Source organism: Pelophylax lessonae (assembly GCF_965119305.1).
Source record: "Pelophylax lessonae genome assembly, chromosome: 13".
NCBI lineage: Eukaryota > Metazoa > Chordata > Amphibia > Anura > Ranidae > Pelophylax > Pelophylax lessonae.
The window spans coordinates 179,600,366-179,626,146 of record NC_138780.1 but is presented as its reverse complement, the minus strand read 5'-3'; the positions used below and the strand labels follow the sequence as shown (position 1 = coordinate 179,626,146).

Here is a 25,781-nt window from a genome sequence, read left to right as displayed (position 1 = left end):
CCTTAAAGGACAAAGTGTCCTCCACTGGAATAACCGTGGCTTTATTCAGCCTGGAAATAGGCGGATCCACGACTGGTGGTACCGTCCATTTCTTAATGATGGATTCCTCAAACGGATAGCGTCTAGCAATACGCTTGGAAATAGTAAAGGTACGTTTAGAATGCTCCCATTCTCCTTTAATCTGATTACCGAAACATTTAGGTACAGGAAAAGCCTTCATCGTCTTGATGGGCTTATTAGTACCAAAAAGAATCTCTGTTTCAGTTGCCTCTGCCGGTAAAGCCTCAAGTTTTAAGGTTTCCTGCACTGCCACAACTAGTGCGTCCACCAATGCTTCTTCCTGAATAATAGCAGGAGAAGAAGCGTCCTCCTCACTGTCTGAGGGGGCTTTACCTGGGATAACAGCCCTTGCAGAGGAACCTGCAACTGCCGTGACCACCTCTGAATCTGAGTCAGAGGTGTCAGATGGTATAGGGGTAGGCGGGGGTCGCTTCCTTGACCCCCGTCCCTGACAGGCCGCCTCCACCCGAGCCACCATAGACTCCAAAATTGCTGTAAATGACTCTATACTCTGTGCACCGGCGGGTCCCGTGGCCCCCTCGAGGGAAACAGGTGGGGGAATATATGTGGCAGGGTCCATGATAACTCCAGTTACTTCCTGGATAATATAATTCAAAAATAAAACTTTTTTTTTTTTTTTTTTTCGACCCCCAGCGCCACAAAAGCCCCTTAGTGTTACCTGCTAGGGATCCCTATCGATCGAGAGAGAGAGAGAGATAAACCCCCAGGCTCACCACTTGATGCTCAGAGTTTAACTGCAACAGGTTACAGCGCTGTCTTAACAAACAGGAAGTCTTTTGGCTGGCTGCCCAGGAAGAAAGGAGGCGGCTCCGCCCCTCTGTACGCCTTCCGGCGCCTCCCCCAAGCTCCACGAGGTGTTTGGATCACCTCAAACATGGCCGCCCCCATGCTGGAGACACGAGGCTACGCCAAAATGGCGGCTCGTGCGATCCAGCAAAAAAAATGGCGGCGGCCCGTACTGAATAGCGGTGTGCTGCAGGGCACACAACACTCTCACTGCATGGGGATATGGCGTGGTTGGCGGTACCGGCCCTGGCGGACCGCATGGCCGTTCGGGAGGCCTGCTGATAGCTGGAGATCTGATTAGGAAGGCAGTCTACATGTCCGTGGCTTCTGACTGGTAGGTAGCTTATTCTTAACCCATAAGATTCCCAGAATGCCACAGATTACATCTTTAAAACATGTATACAATTAGATTGTTAGCTCCCAAACCAAGCCTCCTGGCTTTTTGCACACATAAAATCACACTCAAAGTAGGAGGATCTGTGTCATGTTGTAGGATAGAAAGGGACTCTATCTTACCATACAGAGAGGGGGCCCGCGTTCACCACAAAACCCGTCAGGGGGAAAGGGGGAACATACTACTCACCATACCGGAACCAGGCGGGCACCAACTCCTGACAGTACCCCTCTCCACCGGGGCGGGAGGGCTGTCGACCGATACGGACGCCGTGACTCATGGTCTTTGGCGTTTCAGCGAGACGTTTAACTCGCGTGGACAGTCCTTTAATGGGACTTTGTCGCGGCCGACCCAGCGCGGAGCTATGGCCTGCACGCGCTCGTAGGCTGAACTGGGGTGACCACCGGATCTCAACATCCAGCCCGTCACCCAGTTCAGCTTTCTTGCTTGAAGATCTCACAGGAACACTGGAGAAAAAAGCTGTCTAAAAAAATCCTTTAAGAAAAAATTCTTGCCAGGACCTAAGATCCCAGCAAGGTATCTAGGTCCTTACTCCTAACTAGACAGAAAATAACTGATTTGCTGAGGCAGAGAGAGAGAGGATATACCCTCTGGGACTGCCCCTGGGGTGTGGCCAGAGCTTTTTAATTTCCTGTCTAGTCCTGCTCCTGTGGAGGCAACATAACCCGAAGGTGGTGTATCACCGAGGACTACGTCTGTCAATGAGCGCTAGAGAAATATCATTTAGTGATAACAGTGTACATTTTTATCATTTTTTAATCACTTGTGACAAAAAAATGAAATATTCAATGGGCTCAACATGCCTCTCAGCAAATTCCTTGGGGTCTCTACTTTCCAAAAAGGTGTAATTTGGGGGGGGGGGGGGGGGGGTCTGTACTGCCCTGACATTTTAGCACCTCAAGAAATGAGATAGGCAGTCAAAAACTAAAAGCTACATAAATTCAACTAATGTACCGTAGTTTACAGACGCTATAACTTTTGCGCAAACCAATAAATATACGCTTTTTGATTTTTTTTTTATCTAAGACATGTGGCTGAATACATTTTTGGCCTATATGTATGACAAAAATTGAGTTTAATTGGATTTTTTTTTTGTATAACAAAAAGCAGGAAATATCATTTTTTTGTTACAATTTTCGGTCTTTTTTCGTTTTTATGGCAAAAAATTAAAATCCAAGTGATGATCAAATACCAACAAAAGAAAGCTCTATTTGTGGGAAAAAAAGTACACAAATTTTGTTTGGGTACAGTGTTGCTTGACCGCGCAATAACCAGTTAAAACGGCGCAGTGCCAAATTGCAAAAAATGCTCTGGTCAGGAAAGGGGTAAAACCTTCTGAAGCTGAAGTAGCTAAAAGAAAGAAATGCGAATACATCACTCTATTACTATATCTATAACTATTTTAAAATATATGAGCTTCATTTTTTGAATTGAATTACTGAAATAAAACTACCTTTTTTTTTTTATTATATTCTACTTTTATGAGATGCACCTGTATGTCTTTATGCTGCAACCAGTCTAGATCACATGGTCTGCAGTGGCCAATGAGACGGCAGTAAGTCTATTATAGTTTTCACCCAGCAGAGAGATAAAAGGATCCAGTATGTGGCCCCACTTTGCATTATGATCACTAAAAACATTAAAAAAGAGCAGAGAGAGAAAATAAACAGAAGAAAGAGGAGTGTACCCCAAACACATACCGAAGGGTACGATGATGGGGCAGGTAATACTGTAGGTCATCACTACGGAGAAGACACATGTGGTCCAGGCATACTCAAGGCCAAACTGGAACTCATAGGCCTGACTCTGCAACAAGACATAACAGTTCAGTCAGGATAAGCATGAGACAACCCACCCATCCCAAAGTCTGAGCCCCCCTTAGTGTGGAAGGCTGTAGACACACATACCCGCTTCACGTGGAGACGCTCTGGCACTGACTTGGCGAGACAAAGGCGTGTGGCATACACAATGAGACCTGGAATTCTCAGCAGTTCCATGGCGGTGCCAATCAGACTGGCAGTAATGACGTAGTTGACAAAAAATGCCCCATTATTGGGGAGGAAAACACACCTGAAATATGGAGAAACAGCCAGAGCATCAGGACCAAGGAAGAACCAGAGGATGGAATACAGTGACTGCACAATACGGGGGCGGACTGTACTGGGAAATAAATAGTGGGGGGTACAGAGAATGCTAGGGGGGTGTATAATAGAGGGAAAAAACAGAGAATAGGGGTGTACAGGTAATAGGGGGGGGGGGGGCTGTACAAAAAATGGGGGTGTATAGGGAATAGACAAACAAAATGGCCCCTGCCCCTACCTATAACTGGCCTTCACAGCAAGGAGCACATGGAAGGCCAATGCATGTAAGACCACCTCCAGGCCCACCTGCCCCCTATCTATCCATTAGAATGCATGTGCTCCCACTGTGGAGACTCTCATTGATTTACAGGAGTTAGGACCTCAGGTAATACAGGGTGCCGTGAAGTGGCCCTGCAGCTTACGCACGCGTTTGTAAATGTGTGCTTACTAAACCCCTGTTTTTAACGCATACTGTTAGACAGGATAATTCGGTTGGTAAGCAGACTGGTTGGTGAGTTGAGCTGGGAAGTTTTCTGGTTTTGTCTTGCATGTGTTGGCCTTCCATGTGCTCCTTGCTATGAAGGCCAGTTATAGGTAGGGGCAGGGGCCATATTGTTTGTTATTGATGTATACTGGTGAGGGGGGACACTGGACGCCTTTTCTGCCATTGTGCCCCTGTGCCTTTGAGGGTTGGGCCTCCTCCAGACCCATCTGCTCCCTATCTATCTATTACAATGCATGTGCTCTCACTGTGGAGACTCTGATAGATTTACAGGAGTTAGGACCTCAGGTAATACAGGGTGCCGTGAAGTGGCCCTGCAGCTTACGCACGCGTTTGCAAATGTGTGCTACAGTAAGTAAACCCCTGTTTTTGCTGCATACTGTTAGACAGGTTAATTCGGTTGGTAAGCAAACTGGTTGGCAAGTTGATCTGGGATGTTTTCTGGTTTTATAGAGCAGTGGCCCTCAACTTCGGTCCTCGGGCCCACTAACAGGCCATCATTTTAGTATTACCTTGAGGAGATGCAGACTAGAATACTGCAATCACTGAGCTGCAAATGAGATCACCTGTGATGTAATTTAGTTAGCTTGCAAACCTGGCCTGTTATTGGGCCCCCGAGGACCGGAGTTGAGGACCACTGTTCTAGAGAATAGAGGGATGTATAGAGAATGATAGTGTGGTGTACAGACCATGGTGTTGGTGGCGGTGTATAGCAGTGGTCGCCAACCTTTCAGACCTCATGGACCACTAAACTCACAATTTTGAATCCCGTGGACCACGAACATGAATTTTACATGCCTTATACACACATTGCTCTGGCTCTCTTCCCCCTCCGCACTCTGCATCACTCTGCATGCCTTACACAGACTCATCATTGGCTCTCACCTTCTTATCCAGCCATGTGTTTGAGCTCCTTGTTCCCTCCCACAATCTGTGATCAGCGCTGCCATTGAAAGTCCCCTCCTTATTCACCTCCAACTCTCTACACTACTCCCAGCGCTTCCCTCTGAGTTCACAGGAGCCAGAAACTACAGAGGAGGCATCCGGTATCAGTATTGACTGTCAGCGTGCATTGAGAACAACACTGGAAACAACATTGGGTGGTATACATCCTCCACAATGTTGATTAGAGGCAGAACCCCTGGGTCCCCCCCCCCCCCAACTTTTCTCGTGGTCCACGGACCACTGGTTGGCAACCACTGGTGTATATGACAAGTATCACCATATCCAGATGAGAAGAGGGGTAAGGGGGTATTGGATGAGTTGACGGATCAAGGAGAGAAGACAGGTAATAGGGAGGAGTACAAGGTAAAAGGAGTGTATAAGACAAGTATGGGGGTAAATAACAGTCAGAAAATTATAGGGGTTGTGTAAGTAAGGTCAGTTCAGGGGTGGAAGAGGGAAGAGGGTAAAAGCTGCACTTACTGTAACTTGACATTGGCCGACTCCAGGAAATGGACATCAAACAGCCAGCGGAAAAACAGATCCAGACTAGGAGAGAATGGGAAGGACTGCTTTTAATAGGAATATCAGTAGATGACACCAACCTGTATAGCAGTCACACTTATATCTGTGTAGTACCTAGTCAGGCCCAGAGAGGGCAGTATGATGACCATGAACACCAGGAAAAAATAACACTTGTGCATTGTTGTCCGGTTTTCGTTTGATCTGAAAATGAATCAGAATTATTAAAGAAGATGGAGAGAGATGAGAATGGGGGTCAGTTGAGGGTGACAATGGTGGTCAGAGGAAGATGACATTGTTGGTCTTAAAAGGGGGCAACAGTGATAGTCAGAGTAGGGGGCAATGATGGTTAGGGGAGAATGACAATGGTGGTTCAAGGAGCATTACAGTGGTGGTAGAAGGAGGAGGAGAATGATGATTATATCAGGATAACAATGGTGAACACAGGGGAGCAATGGGGTGGAGAAGGGGGCAATAGTAGTCAGGGCCAAGATTACAGTGGTGGTGAGAGGAGGATGTCAATGGTGATCAAAGGAGGATGACAATGGTGGTCAGAGGTGTGTGACTGTGGTAAGTGGAGGATGACAATGGTGATTGAAAGAGGGTGACAATGGCAGTTGGAGGAGGATGACATTGGTGGTCAAAGTAGATTGAAAATGATGGTTGGAGGAAGAGGATAGTGGTAGTCAGAGGTGGGTGATGGTGGCAAGTGGAGGATTAACAATGGTGATCGAAGGAAGGTGGTGATGGTGGTTGGAAGAGGGTGACAATGGTGGTCGGAAAGGGGCGACAATGGCAGTTGGAGGAGGATGACATTGGTGGTCAAAAAGAGTGACAATGATGGATGAAGGAAGATGATAGTGGTGGTCAGAGGACAGGGACAATAAACATCAGAAGAGGAAGATAACGGTGGATGGATGTTGACAATCATGGTCAGAAGAGAGTGACAATGGTGGTCAGAGGAAGATGATAGTGGTGGTCAGAGGACAGGAACAATAAAGGTCAGAAGAGGAAGATAACGGTGGATGGATGTTGACAATCATGGTCAGAAGAGAGTGACAATGGTGGTCAGAGGAAGTTGACAATGGCAGTTGGAGGAGGATGACATTGGTGGTCAAATAGAGTGACAATGGTGGTTGAAGGAAGATGATAGTGGTGGTCAGAGGACAGGGACAATAAACATTAGAAGAGGAAGATAACAGTGGATGGATGTTGACAATCATGGTCAGAAGAGAGTGACAATGGTGGTCAGAGGAAGTTGACAACGACAGTTGGAGGAGATTAACAATGGTGGTGAGAGGAGGTTCCCAATGGTGGTGAGAGGAGGTTCCCAATGGTGGTAGAGGAGGTTCCCAATGGTGGTCCGAGGGCAGTGTGGGTGTGTCATGTATGAAGTCTTTACACTCAGCCCTTCACCTGGTCCAGTGACAAGCCAAGAACGATGAGTAATATACAATGAATGGCAGGCACACTGAGAATATCCAAAGCAGCAAAGTGGGCAGGAACTGGGTGATAACTGGATTCTGAGGAAAGAATAGAGGAGACATTAGAGCACCACCCTTCCGCACTGACCAATCACACACAGGAATCTCACAGCCCATCCAACCCACTAGATTGGATACAATAAACACTCCACACATGTTACACATAATACTATTGTTCTAAATGGAGGTGCGTTTTTGAACTAGCAGCACTGAGAAGGAAGTATCTTGGGAGTCACAGACCAAGGACTGAGCAGGTCGCTGAGTACCCCCAAAACCCCCATGTGTCTACTCACCCTCAGATTCTCCGCAGGCCAAGTGACGTTGAACCTGTCCATGGTGCTAACAACGACAGCCGGGGTGGTCAGAAAGAAAAGCAGAATAAATAATGCCAAGTTCAAGCCAGCAAACCGAACCCACCACACCGAACCCGACACCGCCAAGTTCTCCCTGACAATGACAGAAAGACAAGGTCACTATACAGAATGGTCAGGAGGACAAGGACAGACATTGCCACCAGTCTCCTACCAGATGACGTCATTGGGCGCTGGAGCATAACGGACCCCCCATTGGTGCGAATGGAGGACTGGAGTGACTGAAGATTGCTGGGGGGATCGGCGGCATTGTGGATGGACGTAATCCTGGATGATCCTGAGGAGAAGAAATCGCTACAGTTACTTCAATTATCAACACCAATCCAAGCAAAGTCTCCACCTAGAAAATGTAAATGTACTCCGGCTCCACCTATCACATAAAGGGATAAGATGTAGGGAGTAAACCATCTCTACCTGTCAGATGTAGGAAATAAACAGAATACAGTACATCGTTTTATTATCTCTGCTGGAATTTTAGCTGCAGATTTTTCTAAGGAAGAGAAATTATGGGTGGAGCCCGTTAACGCTATTATCTGATGGGCGGAGCCTGTGTACTTCATACCTCTAAGAGAGACTGTACTTCCTTTATCTAATGGGTGGAGCCTGTTTGCTCTTTCGTCTAATGGGTGGAGCCTGTTTGCTCCTCCGTCTAGTGGGTGGAGCCTGTTTGCTCCTCCATCTAATGGGTGGAGCCTGTTTGCTCCTCCATCTAATGGGTGGAGACTGTTTGCTCCTCCATCTAATGGGTGGAGCCTGTTTGCTCCTCCGTCTAATGGGTGGAGCCTGTTTACTCCTCCGTCTAATGGGTGGAGTCTGTTTGCTGCTCTGTCTAATGGGTGGAGCCGGTTTGCGCCTCCGTCTAATGGGTGGAGCCTGTTTACTCCTCCGTCTAATGGGTGGAGCCGGTTTGCTACTCCGTCTAATGGGTGGAGCCTGTTTGCTCCTCCGTCTAATGGGTGGAGCCGGTTTGCTCTATACATCTAATGGGTGAGTGGAGCTTGTTTATTCTCTATTACCAATTGTTAGAGATTGTTTTTTCCCCATACATGTAATGATTGGAGCCTGTTTACCCAATACATCTAATGGGCGGAGCTTGTTTATTCTGTTAATCAGATGGTTGCAGCTTGCATCCTCAATATACTGCGCTATGGTATAAAGAGCTTCATAAATGGATAATAGTGATAATAGTGTGTGATATGGGGGGAAATCAGAGTGTAAGCTCTTCTGGCACAGAGACTGATGTGACTGGCTCAGTACTCTCTGTACAGCACTGCGGTATATGTCAGAGCCAATCAAAGGAGTTGTAAAGTCTCAATGTTTTTCACCCTCATACATACTACGCATGAAGTTAAAAAACCTTCGGTGCAGCAGCTGACTCCCAGACCCCCCCCACCCCCTTTTTCTTACCTGAACCTGATCGTTCCATCGCCGAGCACAAGCCCAGCGGCTCCCACTGCTGTCTCAGTTTGGAAAGATTGATAGCAGCAGCCATTGGCTCCTGCTGCTGTCAATCAATTTCAGTGACACTGGAGCTGGGGGCGGGGCCGAGTCCTATGCCCAATGAAGAGGAGGAGCCTGGAGTGCCACCGGGGCACCCCAGAAAAGGAGGATCGGGGCTGCTCTGTGCAAAACCCTTGCACAGAGCAGGAAAGTATGACATGTTTGTTATTTTAAAAAAAAAAAGCAGGAACCTTTACAATCACCTTAAATATATTATAATGATATTAGTGTATGACTGTGGTGGGAAATTCGATTGTAAGCTCCTTTGGTGCAGACTAATGAGAACCTCCCAGTGTTCTCTGTACAGCACTGCGGTATATGTCAGAGCTATAAAATGTATAAAATTAATAATAATAATAATAGTGTGTGACTGTGGTGGGACATCAGAGTGCAAGCCGATGTGACTAGATCAGTGCTCTCTGTACAGCGCTGTGTTATATGCGTTATTAACCGCTTCCCGACCACCCGCCGCCTTTTTACTGCGGCAGGGTGGCTCTCCTGCGCAAACCGACGTAGACCTACGTCGGTCACGCTCGGAAAGCTAGGGGGCGAGCGCGCGCCGCCGCCGGCGCGCTCCCGCCCCCATTCAGCAGCAGGGAAGCTAATGCATGGGTCAGGCGGCTCCGATTGCCGTCGGCCACCCACAATCACTCCCCGCTGAGAGAGAAGAACGGTCGGCTGTTGTAAACACATCTGACCGTTCTTCTCCCTGGAATGATCACAGAGCTCATGTGATCCTTCTATATAGGATCACATGTCTCTATGGTCATTTCAGAAACCACAGTTAGAATCACTCCCCTAGGCTCACATTTAACCCCTTGATCACCCACAGGGTTAACCCCTTCCCTGTCAATGGCATTATTACAGTAACAGTGCATATTTTTAGCACTGATTACTGTCACTGGTACCGCCAAAAGTGTCAAAAATGTCAGTTAGGGGTCCGATCTGTCTGCCGCAATGTCGCAGTCCCGCTAAAAATCGCAGATCGCCGCCATTACAAGTAAAAAAAAAACAAAAACAATAAAAATGACATAAATCTTTCCCGTAGTTTGTAGACGCAATAACTTTTACGCAATCCAATCAAAATACGCTTATTGCAAATTTTTTTACCAAAAATATGTAGCAGAAAACAAATTGGCCTAAAAAACTTTTGATTTTTAAATTTCTTTTTTTTTGAGAATTTAATATAGCAGAATGTGAAAAATATTTCAAAATTGTTGCTCTTTTTTTGTTTATAGCGCAAAAAATAAAAAATCGCACAGGTGATCAAATACCACCAAAAGAAAGCTCTGTTTGTAGGAAAAAAGGACGTCAATTTTATTTGTGTACGGCGTCGCACGACCGCGCAATCGTCCGTTAAAGTAACGCAGTGCCGAATCTCAAAAAAAGGGCCTGGTCAGGAAGGGGGCAAATACTTCAGTTCTTAAAGTGGTAATAACAGTGTATGACTGTGGAGGGGACATAAGGTGTAAGCTCCTCTGGTACAGAGACTGATTTGATTGGCTCATGTACAGCACTGCAGTATATGTCAGAGCTATATACATGTATAATAATAATTATAGTATGTGACTGTTGTGGGGACATTAGAGTGCAAGCTCCTCTGGTACCTAGACTGATGTAAGCGGTAAAATGTTTGCTGAATACATAAAGATGCAGAAGACAAACTATTTGAGATGGAATTTTCCTACCAGGCGCAAAGTATAATATAGAAAATACATGAAGCCGGTAATTTGGGCAATTCTGATCTCTGCCACTCACACTGCAGTCATCCTCTCGTCCTGGAAGGTGACAAATGCTGCCCCCAGTCTCTTCAGGGGGATTCGATTCCTCTCGGCTGTAAACTCATCAGTCAGTTTCTCCTCCAGCTCAGCATAATACTGCTCTGCCTCCACCTGGTGGAAAACACAGGGAAGTACAATATGTTTATAGAGGACAAATATGGAATAACATACACTATATTACCAGAAGTATTGGGACGCCGGCCTTTACACGCACATGAACTTTAATGGCTTCCCAGTCTTAGTCCGTAGGGTTCAATATTGAGTTGGCCCACGCTTTGCAGCTATAACAGCTTCAACTCTTCTGGGAATGCTGTCCACAAGGTTTAGGAGTGTCTATGGGAATGTTTGACCATTCTTCCAGAAGCACATTTGTGAGGTCAGCTACTGATGTTGGATGAGAAGGCCTGGCTCGCAGTCTCTGCTCTAATTCATCCCAAAGGTGTTCTATCGGGTTGAGGTCAGGACTTTGTGCAGGCCAGCCAAGTTCCTCCACCCCAAACTCACTTATCCATGTCTTTATGGACCTTGCTTTGTGCACTGGTGCGCAGCCATGTAGGAACAGGAAGGGGCCATCCCCAAACTGTTCCCACAAAGTTGGGAGCATGAAATTGTCCAAAATGTCTTGGTATGTGGATGCCTTAAGAGTTCCCTTTACTGGAACTAAGGGGTCTGTAACGACTACCCAGGTGGTGAGAGGGTATCAGCCGTTGGAGACGTCCTTTTTCCCAGCAAGTCCCTGTGTAGTAATGGAGTAGTATAATCCCAATAATAAGATCCAAGAGGAGAGTCAGGTTCAGCTGTTGAACGACCAGGTAATAATACAGTAAAATCCCCCCTCCAGGAACGAGACGAAGCTACGTTTTGAAGGGTCAAGAAAAAAAAACTGTTGATCGAAACATGAATACAGGCTTTTATACACCTGGGGAGTATATCAGACACTACTTAAACAATGGCCCGACATCCACCCAGACAAATAGGTAGGGTCATTACCACACTTAACAAAAGCTGCCTCAGCCCAAATCAACATAATGTAGACAAAAGCGCATCGTTAATCAGCAGACATTCCGTCTCTAGGCTGGCCATACCTTGACTTCATGGAATGTCCATATAAGGAGTCACTTCCTGGGGCTCACAGTGCAAAGAGAGATATGATAGCAGGGAGAGTACATAACCAAATGGTTGCTGGGAAATCCTTCACACACATGAACCAGGTAAGCACAAATATTCTCTGTCAAAGGTAAGGGTCTGTTACAGGGTCGATTCCAACCCCTGAAAAACAACTCCACACCATAATCCCCCCTCCACCAAATGATTTGGACCAGTGCACAAAGCAAGGTCCATAAAGACACGGATGAGCGAGTTTGGGGAGGAGGAACTTGGCTGGCCTTCACAGAGTCCTGACCTCAACCTGATAGAACACCTTTGGGATGACTTAGAGCGGAGACTGCGAGCCAGGCCTTCTCGTCCAACATCAGTGCCTGACCTCACAAATGAGCTTCTGTAAGAATGGTGAAACATTCCCATAGACACACTCCTAAACCTTGTGGACAGCCTTCCCAGAAGAGTTGAAGCTGTTATAGCTGCAAAGGGTGGGCCAACTCAATATTGAACCCTACGGACTAAGACTGGGATGCCATTAAAGTTCATGTGTGTGTAAAGGCAGGCGTCCCAATACTTTTGGTAATATAGTGTATGTCAGTTTTTACAATCATTTTATATCAATTTACAATGTTATCCCTACACATGAAAACAAGATACAGATGTAAGAAAATCTGCTGGAACAAGTCAGAGCTTTAAAAATGTATAATAATAGTGTACAACTGGAAGGACATTAGAGTGTGAGCTCTTTTGGTAAAGACTGAAGTGAATGGCTCAGTGTTCTCAGTACAACACTGCAGAATATGTCAGAGCTGTAAAAATGTATTATAATGACAACAGTGTGTGACTGTGCTGAGAACATTAAAGTGTCAATTTTTGTTTATTAAAAATCTTACAAACATAATAAAAACATATTTACATAAAAAATATATATATTATATAATATGTATATACACAAACACACACATAAAATTGCTTACATCAGCATAGAAACGGAAAATTGCTTTTTTGGCAGAAAAAAAAAAAACATAAAGAAAATTAAATAAGCCAACCAAGACACATTTTCTAAATATTATCATGACTAAACTAAACAAATCCCTAACCTCCACCTAAACCCCCCCCCCCCCCAGGCTAAGAAATGATCACACATTTTTTCCAAAAATCCAATCCTATAAAAAATCCAGGGGGGACATGAAAGGACAGAACAAAAAGCCGCACACCCAGAGACTGACAGACAGCAGCTACAGGGACCTTACATTCCTCCACGCCTTTGTCCAGGTCCCCGGCTGCCACCTGTCCTTCTCAAGACCCCGAGTCTTCCCAACCTCGCCCAGAATGTTGTGCACCACCACCACGACAGGAAGGACTTTTTTTTTTAGTGGAAACCTGACACCGTGCATTCCACGTGAAGTAACAGACTACTAACCTAACTAGAAAAAGTGTCTCAAAATCAAAATCCCAATGTGTCTCAAAAGACCCGTATGACCACTCCGCATAACTTCAGCATGGAAGGAAAGGGATACCCAGAGCCCCACCCACCCGCTTATAGACTTCTATATTGAAGGGGCACTGATGCAAGAAATGGTCCATCGTCTCCTCCACACCGCGGCACTCAACTTTTGGACAACCATGGTTCTCTGCAGAGCGATGCTTCAAGTTGCCCTTCACGTAGTCTGCCATGGAACCACGAGCAAGGCCAAATCCTGAAACTTTAAAGGGAGTCTCTCCAGATTAATCAAACGCAGACCCTCCCTCATAACAGGGCCTGCACAATCCCTCAAGGCCAGTGGCTCCCTAAAGGCCGATTCAACAACCCTCCTCTCCAGGGACTTCCTAGGAAGAGAATTAATTTCCTCGCCACTGCCAAAGCATTTTTAGGCATGGGGCAACGTAAGCCGGGAGCTTACCATGTCCATGTTATCATGAGAACGTTAAAGTGTAAGCTCCTCTGGTGAAGAGACTTAATGTGACTGGCTCAGTCTTCTTTGTACAGCACTGTGGAATATGTCAGAGCTATTTAAATGCATCATAATAATAGTGTGTGACTGGTGGAGATATTAGAGTGTAAGCTCCACTGGTGCAGAGACTGATTTGCTTAGCTCAGTGTTCTCTGTACAGAATATGTCAGAGCTATACTAATGTATGATAATAATAGTGTGTGGTGGGGACATTAGAATATAAGCTCCTCCGGTGCAGAGACTAATCTGAAGGCTCAGTGTTCTATATACAATAAATAAAATTAAAGTAGAACTATAGGCAAAACATTTTTTTCTTCATTTTGGATAGAGTAAGGGGGGATTATAACTCCTGCCAGATTATTTTTTCCCCATCTGTGTCCCATTGTGGAGATTTCCCTTCACTTCCTGTCCCATAGCCAAACAGGAAGTGAGAGAAAATCTCTGCAAATAAGGGAATTCTTTGGGGACCCCCCAGGTCACCAGAACTAGTGTCCCCATTGGAAGATTTCCCCTCTATTAGTTTTCTGGGGACAACCCAAATGTTGGGTTTTTGTTTTACCTTCACTTTCAATGATAATGGTAAACAGGAAAAATAGAGAGGGGGAATCTCCCTAACGGAGGCACAGAAAGCAATAAAAAAACTGACAGGGGTTCTGATCCCTCTCCATTCTGTTCAAGACGAAAAGAAGGTTTTGCCTTTATATACTTTAACCACTTTATGACCGCTGCAGCAGCTCCTGTGCAAACCGCCGTAGGTATACGTTGGTCGCACGCAGGCGTCTAGGGGGCGAGCGCTCCCGCCCCTACTGGGCAGTGGGGAAGCCGATACAGCGGGCAGGCAGCTCAGATTGCCGTCTGACACCCGTGATCGCTCCCCGCTGAGAGAGAAGAGCAGTCAGCTGTTGTAAAGACATCTGACTGTTCTTCTCCCTGGAATGATCACAGAGCCCATGTGATCCTTCTCTATAGGATCACATGTCTCTATGATCATTTCACAAGCCACGCCCCCCATAGTTAGAAACAGACCCATAGGTACACATTTAACCCCTTGATCACCCACAGTGTTAACCCCTTCCCCGCTAGTGTCATTATTACAGTAACAGTGAATATTTTTAGCAGATCGCCGCCATTACTAGTAAAAAAAAACAAATAAAAAAACAATAAAAATGACAAATCTTTCCCATAGTTAGTAGACGCGATAGCTTAAGGGCATCCCAATCAAAATACCCTTATTGCGATTTTTTTTAACCAAAAATATGTAGCAGAAAACAAATTGGCCTAAAATGTTAAAAAATTTAGATTTTTACATTTTTTTGTTTTTGGGAATATATAGCAGAATGTGAAAAATATTGTTTTTTTTTTTTTTTTATCAGAATTGTCGCTATTTTTTTTGTTTATAGCGCAAAAAATAAAAATTGCAGAGGTGATCAAATACCATCAAAAGAAAGCTCTATTTGTGGGAAAAAAGGGCATCAATTTTATTTGGGTACAGCGTCGCACGATCACGCAATTGTCCGGTAAAGTAACGCAGTGCCGAATCGCAAAATATGGCCTGGTCATTAATGGGGCAAATCCTTCTGGTCCAGAAGTGGTTAATACATCATTAGGGTGAAGATACCTGCAATATGTAAAGACACCACAAGGTGGCAGTAAACACACTAGATTTGATTACATTAAAGAGTGACACAAGTTGATAAATGGCGGAAGGGGCGTGTCTATTCTGTTACCAGGAAGAAGACTTATGCCAGCCATACACCTGTCCAAAAATCGTTCAAACGCATTTTAGAAAAAACTAACACATGGTTGTGAGAGCAAAAGATCTTGCCATTATGTAATGACTGAACGTTGATCGATAAATTGTTCATCGGACATAAAGGAATCAGTTTTTAGTTTGTTTTGTCACGTATTCCTAGTGCAGACTGTTTGGGCGAGAAACACATTAACCTTTCAATTTATCGTCTATTCGGCAGAAGTTTTCCTTCGATTTTTTGGCTCAAAAATGTCACAATCAATTTTCAATCTGTGCCCATTAACTGGACGATAAACCAACGAACTGTCAGAGAAAACGATTTTTTGTCTAGTGTATGGCCACCATAAAAGTTTATGCACAGCCAGAACATTTTTTGTTTGCTTTGGATAGAAAGTGATGGATTAGAGCCTCTGTCAGGCTTCTGTTGCTCATTCATCAGGACTGAAAGTGATGGGAAATCCAAAATGGTAAAGATGGCCTCCTTCACACGGGGGTACTACAGCGTACACCAGGGTACAACTGTGTGCCTTTAGTCACTGTGTCCCAAATGACCTGCATGGGACTGCCTGCATGGGCAAACACGGCCCTCACACAGGTGTATGCTGTGTGCTGAACGAGGCCTAAGAGGGGATCTCTTTCATTTTATAGACAGACCTGGTACACACATACCGTTCAGCAGGAAACGGCCGATTGTCAACACAATATACTGCCATCTGATCAACAGAAGGCGATCTACTGACCAGCTTCTGCAAACTGTCTTGCTGGAAGACCAGCGCTTTTAGCCAATGGCTGCACGCACTGATCTGTGTATTCTTAGGGGGTGGGGTTAGAACTGTATTGCAGATTTTTGGCCCCATAGACTTTTAAAGTGGTTGTAAACCCTCACATATACCCAGTGAAGTGACTGGCCTCAGGTGATACACAGAGATTAAACAAATCCTCAAAAATAAGTTGTATCTGTTTATCTGCAGCCATCTCTCCTCTACAGCCATTCAAAGTGCAACATTTATACAGTTTCTCTGAACTTCCAGAAAGTAGGGGGTAGGGAACAGAAGTTACACTGTGCAGAGCTCAGTGAGAGCTGATTGGAGGGAAGGGAATCCACCCCCCTTCACACAGCACACAGGAACAGAGCTGAGGCTGTCAATCACAGGCTGTGTGCTGGAGATCCCTCCTCTGTCACCATTATTCTCTTGGCATGAAGAAAACTTGCCAGAAGTGATTCATGCTGATAGCAGAGGAACAAAGCAGCAGACAGAAATGACACTTAGTGCTGTGGATTGAGACAAGTACACACTATAGAGGGATTATTTCATGTCTGAAGTTTACATCCACTTTCCTGACACCAACAGGGCAGCATACATGTGATAAAGCTCCGCCCCTATATCCACCCACAGGACCTGTTTGAATCTATAAAGGTCTGACTGAGAGCAACCTCCCCCATTCTCCTTTTTGTCTTCAAGATCTACCCCCACAAGACGGTGATGTTGTGATAAGCCCCTACCTGCCGACTGTGTCGGGTGTCCGTCTGGGTTCAGCCAATCCCACATCTTAGGCTGCTAAATGCACCACCAAGGCTGGGAGACCCTTCTAATGGTCTTCTGGGGCTGAGGAGTTCTCTAACTTGAGACGTCAGAACCTCATTCAGTGCACCTGAGCTGGTGTTTGGTTGCTGGAGTCCATGCTGCATGCGTTTCTCTGCACACCTGCGCTTGCATACACACAGGGCTGGCCCTACCATGGGTCCCGCTGGGTCCATTAGACCCAGGCAAATCACTCAGCTCAGGTGTGAATGGGGCAAACTCCTGATGCATCTCTAGGACAGCAAGGGATTGAGTTAGGCTCCTTTCACATGGGCGGTGCGCCCGACGGAGTCCGTTCTGCTCAGCGGGGGATCGATCCGCCGATCCCCGCTGAGCAGGCGGATGACAGCTCCATCTCCGCTCTGTGTGCAGAGACGGAGCTGTCAGATCCACGCTCTCCTTTATGGGGGGGATCGGATAAGAACGGACCGCCCAGTGCCGGGACAAGGTCATCTAGAGCCCAGGGTGGGCATACCCATGACCCCCCCCCCCCCCCCCCGATGTATGAGCATTATGTGTCAGCAAAAATTCCCCCCACCCAAAAAAAAAAATGAAATGAGCACTAATGTATGCTTTCCCGCTAAGCATATATTTCCCCTCCTCCCAAATCACAAATCCATCCCCTGCTGAAATCCCCCCTCCCGGCACAAATCTTTGCCCCCCACCCCAGGTCAAATCCTAATAACTCCTCGAATCCCCATAGCACAAACCCACCCAAAAAAATCACTTTCCCTGGCACAAATCCTCTACCCCTCAAATTTCCCCTCAGAATGCACATCCTCTTCCCCTCCCACTCCAAATCCACTCCCCCCCCCCCCCCCCAAACATCCCTACTTGCACAAATAACCCTTCCCCCAGAAAATCCCCACTCCGAGTCCTAGCACAAATCATCTTCCCCCCAAATCACCCCCTATCAAATTTCCTCTCCTAGATTAATCTTTACCCCTGCTGACTCCCAACCCCCCCCCCCCACCTCCACCTCAACCTCACATGATACCACAGTTCCCAGGACAGCTGTCCCTTCTGCCCACCCCTTGTCCTGGCCCTGCGACTGCCTATCCTTTCTCATCCGATCCTTTCCGATCCGAATCCGAAAAAACAGGGTTTCCATCCGTCCGGATTTAACGGACAGGACCGGATCGGATAGCAGCGGGGGTCAGAAGAGATGTCTCCACTGACATCCGCCGCTCCAAAGGGCTGCATGGAGCATCCGATCCTATCTGATCCGAATCCGAAAGATAGGGTTTCCATCCGTCCGGATTTCATGGACAGGATCGGATCGGATAGCAGCGGGTGTCAGTGGAGATGTCTCCGCTGACATCCGCTGCCCCATAGGGATGCATGGAGCATCTGATCAGATCCGCCTGAAAAACTGACAGGCGGATCGGATCAGAAAGCCCGTGTAAAACTGGAGAGTGCAAATCTGGTGCAGTTGTCCATGGGAGCCAATCAGCTTCCAGATTTATTTGTCACAGCTGACGTTAGAAGCTGATTGGCTCCCATGGACAGCTATCCCAGATTTTACACTCTCCAGGTTTAGTAATTCATCCCCACTGTCTATAAATCTCCCCAATGGTACACAGACTGCGATGAGTAATCTCACAGGGACTATAGCCCCACCCTACTTCATCTATAACTAAACAAATTGGCTCTAAAGCAAACCCTTCCCTGAAACCAACATTGACAGAAGCATTACAGAGTATAATCCGAAGCTCAGCTCCAGCCTGTCCCCAGAGACCCAAATACACCCGCGCTGGGTGACAAAACACCTGTCAATCACAACCCTGAAGGAATAGACAGCTCCGCCCATTCTGGGACAGTCCTGTGATACTCTTCTCAGCAGGCAGGGGGAGTGGTTAGACAGAGGGGAGGGCTTAGTTTCTGACTTCACAAAAAGTCAATATCTACATTCGTAACAGGAATGGCTAGCCTGCCCAGGTCGCTCATTTTGCTTAGTATCCAGATAAGAATGTTCCTCTCAATTCCCCCAAAGTTGTTCCAGTTCAACGAATGATGCACCGAAATTTCTGCCGCTGAAAATTATCAGCTCAAAATAGGGTTTTCAGCGTTGTGCCGAAAAAAAAAAAATATTGCTGATAATGGCGCAGACAACTTCAAAGATCTGGCCACAATTTTATCTTGCTTATGATGTCTTTTTTATAGATCATAGGACTCAAAAAAATGCACCAAAAACGCAACACGGGTGCATTGTTGATGCGTTCTTGCTGCGTTTTCAATGCATTTCAATGGGAGGTGCATTTTGCAAAATATGCACTAAAAATGCAGCAAGCAGGACTTTTAACACCGCTTCAAAAAGGTGCCGATAATGGCCGATAAATTCATAGTCATTTAAATTCATGATATTAAATTAAAAAGTTGAATATAATACAAGTAGTTCAACAATATATGTATTTTTTTTTTAAACGTCAATTTCAGTTTCCGTTTGTGCATCCGGAATTTTTGGTTTCGGTACCGAAATTCTCCTTTTGCTGCACCACTATCAACAACCTAGAAAGTATTAAAGTAGAACTATAGGTAAAACGTTTCTTCCTTTATTTTGGATAAAGTAATTTTTTTGTCATCTGTGTCATTTTGGATAGAGTAAGGGGGGGATTATAACCCCTGCCAGATTATTTTTTCCCCATCTGTGTCCCATTGCAGAGATTTCCTTTCACTTCCTTTCCCATAACCAAACAGGAAGTGACAGAAAATCCCTTTAAATTATGGAAGTCCCTTGGGGAACTCCAAATCACCAGAACTAGTGTCCCCATTGGAAGATTTACCATTTTAGATTTTTGGGGACAACCCAACATTTGGGATTTTCATTCACTTTCAATGATAATGGTAAACAGGACTGAAAGATAGGGAGAATCTCCTTAACAGGGGCACAGACAGCAATAAAAAGAGACAGGGGTTCAAATCCCTTTCCACTCCATCCAAAACTAGAAAAAAAAAGTTTTACCCTTAGTTATACTTTAAAGGCAGGGAACAGCAATGGCGGCTCTGTTTTTGCATCGATCGGCTCATTCACTCTCTGATTTATTATCACTGGTGCACTCACAGTCTGGAAGCCGCAGCAGTCGCAGGGGCAGAGCCGGGCACACGGGTGAGTTTTTATAAAGATCTTCCCCTCTTTCTGAGACTGTCCAGCGAAGTACATGCGTCCTTTCATGGCACGCCGTCTGGGGAGGAGCAGAGAAGACGGGTGACTTGTATAGAAGGAGTGAGGATGGTGAAAGGGATGATGGGAGCGATTTCTCACCTTTCTGTGTCCAGTTTCATCAGCCGCCGGACGTCATAACAGAACTGGACATCGGTGACCGTACAGCTGGGGTACGCCTCACTGTGACAAGAACATACAGCCGGGGTAAGAATGAGGAGGCAAAATAAGTCCAACAGGGCCTGTCATTTATTTTAGGGAAGGGGAGAAGCTACTTACTGGAAATGTTTGGTGATAAGGGAGGAGTCTGAGATTTCTTGCGGGATTTGGGTCACCATTAGTGTTCGCACCACCTAGGAAAACAAAGAAATGGGACCAGTCACAGGCAGGTGGGTAGATCTTGTACAGCGACACAGGAGGTGATGGTCCTTGCTCTGTGCCAGGGTCCCCGAACCCTAATAATGGTGTCACCCCCCCCCCTCTTACCTTATCATCCTCCCGGTAGTGTAATGAGGCTGAGTGATGGCGCATACAGATGACGGTCAGCAGGAAATAGAGCAGAGCGAAGATACTGTGCAGCCAGAGAAACCGATCCCTAAGAGAAGGACAAACACTGCGTCACAGAGCATTACTGCACCCCAATGTATGTCCGCTGACTACCCACTGCACCCCAATGTATGTCCGCTGACTACCCACTGCAGTGCACCCCAATGTATGTCCGCTGACTACCCACTGCACCCCAATATATGTCCGCTGACTACCCACTGCATCCCAATGTATGTCCGCTGACTACCCACTGCACCCCAATGTATGTCCGCTGACTACCCACTGCACCCCAATGTATGTCCGCTGACTACCCACTGCAGTGCACCCCAATGTATGTCCGCTGACTACCCACTGCAGTGCACCCCAATGTATGTCCGCTGACTACCCACTGCACCCCAATATATGTCCGCTGACTACCCACTGCATCCCAATGTATGTCCGCTGACTACCCACTGCACCCCAATGCATGTATGCTGACTATCCACTGCACCCCAATGTATGTCCGCTGACTACCCACTGCACCCCAATGTATGTCCGCTGACTACTTGCTACACCCAAATGTATAAATACTGATTATTCACTGCATCCCAATGCAAAAACAATGACTACTCACTGCACCCCAATGTATTTACACTGACTACTCACTGCACCCCAATGTATTTACACTGACTACTCACTGCACCCCAATGTATTTACACTGACTACTTACTGCACCCAATTTATGTCCGCTGACTACCCTCCGCACCCCAATGTATGTCCGCTGACTACCCACTGCACCCCACTGTGTGTCCGCTGACTACTCACTGCACCCCAGTGTCTTTCAAGTGACTACTCACTGCACCCCAATGTATGTCAACTGATTACTTACAGCACCCCAATTTATTTACTCTTACTATTCTCTGCACCCCAATGTATGTCCACTGACTACTCATTGCACCCCAATGTACAGTATGTCCACTGACTACTTACTACACCCAAATGTATAAATACTGATTATTCACTACATCCCAATGCAAAAACACTGACTACTCACTGCACCCCAATGTATGAACACTGACTACTTACTGCACCCCAATGTATTTACACTGACTACTCACTGCACCCCAATGTATTTACACTGACTACTTACTGCACCCCAATGTATTTACACTGACTACTCACTTCACCCCAATGTATGAACACTGACTACTCACTGCACACCAATGTATGAACACTGACTACTCACTGCACCCCAATGTATTTACACTGACTACTTACTGCACCCCAGTGTATGAACGCTGACTACTCACTGCACCCAATGTATGGACACTGACTACTAATTGCACCCCAATGTATGAACACTGACTACTTACTGCGCCCCAATGAATGAACATTAACTACTCACTAAACTCCAATGTATTTATACTGACTACTAACTACACCCCAGTGTATAAACACTAACTACTCACTACACCCCAAAGTATTAACACTGATTATTCACTACACACCCAGTGTCGGTCCACTGACTACTCCCTACACCCCAACGTATGAACACTGACTACTCACTGCACCCCAATGTATTTACAGTGACTAATCACTACACCCCCGGTGTATGAACACTGACTAGTCACTGCACCCCAATGTATTTACACTGACTACCCATTGCACCCCAATGTACAGTATGTACACTGATTGGCCACTGCAGCCCAATGTACAGTATGTACACTGAATACCCAGTTCCCCCCAATGCATGTACACTGATTCCCCACTGCACCCCAATACATGGAGTACTCACTTTGTGGGAACGTTGACGATGGTGGTTCGCCCAAACTGAGCCGGACTGTCACCTGCAGACACAGAGGGAAGACTGTTAGGTTGGGACATACCAGAGAATACGGGTTAATGCTTAAGAAAGGGGGGGGGGTCACTCACCCAGCAAATCCCCAGAGAAGTTGACTGGCAGAATGATGGAGACGGAGAAGACACAGATGAGTAAGGTCAGCACTAGAAGATGGCGCTGATAGGACAGGTAAATGATGGCATCCATTCCACACTTACTCTGAATTTCCTCATCCCTGTAGGGGGACAAGACACAACTGAGGGAGATATCACTTACCAATCCACCCTGAACTTTCTCTCTTCCAACCCCCCCCCCCCCCCCCCAACTGCTCATCAGCCTATTCTCCATTAAACTGCCCCAAGAGCCCATCCCCCTCGATTAAACCACCCCACCTGCCTACCTTTATCCACCAAGCCCCCCCAAATGCTTATCCGCCCATCCTCCACCAAACCGCCCCAAGAGCCAACACCCCCCCCCCTCGATTAAACCACCCCACCTGTCCACCTCCGTCCACCAAACCCCCCTAACTGACTATCTGCCCACCCCCCCCTCCATTAAACCACCCCACCTGCCCATCTCCATCCACCAAACCCCCCTAACTGCCTATCTGCCCACCCCCCCTCCATTAAACCACCCCACCTCCATCAACCAAACCACCCCGACTGCACATGCCTTCTCCACTAAACACCCCCCAACTACCCCCACCCCTCCTCCACCAGACCTTGCCAACCACCTATTGCCCTGCCCTTTCCCCCACTCAACCAAACCTTCAAACTGCCCTTCCTCCTTTCTCATATCTTGCCATCTGCCCATTCCCTCTTCACCATACTTCACCAACCACCTTTCATTCCCTCCATTACAATTATCAACTGCCTATGTCCTTCCACCATACCTCACCAGCTGCTTATCTCCCCTCTACCTTCACCCCCCCTCCCCTCCAACTGCCATACCTCCACAATACCTTGATACCAAACAAACCACATAACCCCCCTCCTTCCTGTACCATCTTCACTATGACACCTTACACCCCCCTACCAGCCATTCTCTAGAATCCTTAACCAAGACAGGTTCTCACTTCATCTGATAAATGGAGCTGACCCAGGAGCAGAAGCCCTGCAAGAGAGGAACCACCATACTATATTTTATTATATTATATTTACACTCTATCCACATGCACACACCAAGCACAGCACAGTAGCATACTTCACATTTTACACCAATTCTTCACTATAAGATGGACTGTCTGATTTTGGTTTAGATATTCTGACACCGATAATCTGCTATCTTTTGGTGCATGAGTATTTTCCAACATTATAATTGCTATTACTATGGAGGTCAAGCACACCAGTTTTCAAAAGCCAGAAATAACATATTAAAGTATAAGTATATTCCAATGGGGACACTAGTTCTAGTGATCTGGTGGGTCCCCAAGGGATTCCCTTTATCTGCACAGATTTCGTCTCACTTCCTGTTTGGCTATGGGACAGGAAGTGAAGGGAAATCTCCACAATGGGACACAGATGGCGAAAAAAAAATAAAAATCTGAAAGAAGTTATAGCCCTCCCTTGCTCTATCCAAAATGAAAAAAAGGTTTTACCTATAGTTCTACCTAAACAATATAATGATCCTTATAAGGGGTTGCAAACCGGGTTAAAGGCCGGAGTGACGGCACATGTGGGGAAGGGGTGAAGGAACAAGTGGGGGAAAGCGTAAAGGGAAAAGTGGGGGAAAGCGTAAAGGGAAAAGTGGGGGAGGGGTGAGGGCAGAAGTGGGGGGTATAAGTGGGGGGTATAAGGGTGCCAGACACATCACTTACCACGTCTTTATTACTGAGGTCTGGCGGGCTGGTCTCACATGGTGATTTCTCCTTGTCACTCGGCTCCCCGTAGAAGAGAGAGGTGAGGCTGGATCAAAAACATACATTCAGTTTAAAATCTGCAAATGGTCAGTAGTCCCTTCACCATGATAGCCACCACCTCAGCCCTATCTCAGAAGCCTCCACCACAGCCCTATCTCAGAAGCCTCCACCACAGCCCTATCTCAGTAGCCTCCACCACAGCCCTATCTCAGAAGCCTCCACCACAGCCCTATCTCAGAAGCCTCCACCTCAGCCCTATCTCAGGAGCCTCCACCACAGCCCTATCTCAGGAGCCTCCACCACAGCCCCATCCCATCCTCCACCACTACAGTCCTATCCTGTGTGACTCCACCCTAGCCCCATCACAGGAGCCTCCACCTCAGCCCCATCCAAGGAGCCTCCACCTCAGCCCCATCCCAGGAGCCTCCACCTCAGCCCCCATCCCAGAAGCCTCCACCTAGCCCCCATCCCAGCAGCCTCCACCTCAGTCCCATCCCAGGAGCCTCCACCTCAGTCCCAATCCCAGGAGCCTCCACCTCAGTCCCCATCCCAGGAGCCTCCACCTCAGTCCCCATCCCAGAAGCCTCCACCTCAGCCCCCATCCCAGGAGCCTCCACCTCAGCCCCCATCCCAGGAGCCTCCACCTCAGCCCCATCCCAGGAGCCTCCACCTTGCCCCCATCCCAGCAGCCTCTAACTTATCCCCATCAAATGGCCCACGCTCATGTCAAACACAATGCAGATGGGGGGTGGGGGAGATCATGAGAAATTTTAGAACCCACAGAAGTGACAATCTAAAAGTCTCCAAACCGAGGCCCAGCAATAAATAAAGAGATTATCACTGAATATGTATAGGGTAAAGCACAGGAGCCCCACACAGTTGTCTACACATGTTATACACCAGAGCAACCCCAGAGCCCTCCACCACAATCCAAGTTACTCATTACTCATATGAGGTCCATGTACGTCGTATGGCAGGGCTGGGGAGAGAGTTCACAAGTCAGTGTAGGAACAGCAGGAATTATATTTACAATGAATGGACCAAAAGGGAGAGGTAGAGAGAGAGACAGAGGGTGGATGCGGGGTACAAAAAAAAAGGGGGGGTGAAGAGAGGAGAAAGAGAGAGGGGGGAATAGAGGAAAAAAAGGGAATAGAGAGAAAGTGAGAGAGAATCGTACCTGTCATTATCTATAAGCAGAGCAAGACGTCCATAATCCCAAGCCGCCTTCCGCAAGCATGAGAACACCAGGAGCAACAACTGTAAGGGAGTCCAAAACAACATTAGGCCAGTAAATCAAGCTAATACCAGCGTACCCTCCAATACCAGCGCGCCCTCCAACACCAGCATACCCTCCAATACCAATGCACCCTCCAATACCAGCGTACCCTCCAATACCAATGCACCCTCCAATACCAGCGTAACCTCCAATACCAGTGTACTCTCAATGCCAGCGTACCCTCCAACGCCAGCGCACCCTCCAACGCCAGTGCATCCTCCAGCGCCAGTGCGCCCTCCAACAGGGCTTGACAAATTTGCTGGAGGAC

General features: G+C 46.8%; 1 protein-coding gene across 3 annotated transcripts in view; it reads right to left on the bottom strand.

The window, feature by feature from the left end:
* Positions 1-25,781, bottom strand: part of TMEM63C (transmembrane protein 63C) — a 50,665-nt gene that overhangs the window by 11,773 nt on the left and 13,111 nt on the right. For 2 of the 3 annotated variants that reach the window (XM_082275633.1, XM_082275634.1), the window contains exons 4-21: positions 25,415-25,494; positions 25,184-25,216; positions 24,196-24,283; positions 23,455-23,492; positions 22,472-22,614; positions 22,335-22,386; positions 20,501-20,609; positions 20,294-20,367; positions 20,117-20,197; positions 19,916-20,036; positions 10,443-10,576; positions 7,339-7,461; positions 7,107-7,260; positions 6,746-6,852; positions 5,447-5,533; positions 5,291-5,356; positions 3,190-3,352; positions 2,983-3,088 (exon numbers count right to left, since the gene is read on the bottom strand). In XM_082275633.1, the coding sequence (XP_082131759.1) occupies positions 2,983-3,088; positions 3,190-3,352; positions 5,291-5,356; positions 5,447-5,533; positions 6,746-6,852; positions 7,107-7,260; positions 7,339-7,461; positions 10,443-10,576; positions 19,916-20,036; positions 20,117-20,197; positions 20,294-20,367; positions 20,501-20,609; positions 22,335-22,386; positions 22,472-22,614; positions 23,455-23,492; positions 24,196-24,283; positions 25,184-25,216; positions 25,415-25,494 (1,759 nt within the window). The remainder of the gene's footprint in view (positions 1-2,982; positions 3,089-3,189; positions 3,353-5,290; positions 5,357-5,446; positions 5,534-6,745; positions 6,853-7,106; positions 7,261-7,338; positions 7,462-10,442; positions 10,577-19,915; positions 20,037-20,116; positions 20,198-20,293; positions 20,368-20,500; positions 20,610-22,334; positions 22,387-22,471; positions 22,615-23,454; positions 23,493-24,195; positions 24,284-25,183; positions 25,217-25,414; positions 25,495-25,781) is intronic. The other variant, XM_082275635.1, reaches the window with a different exon arrangement.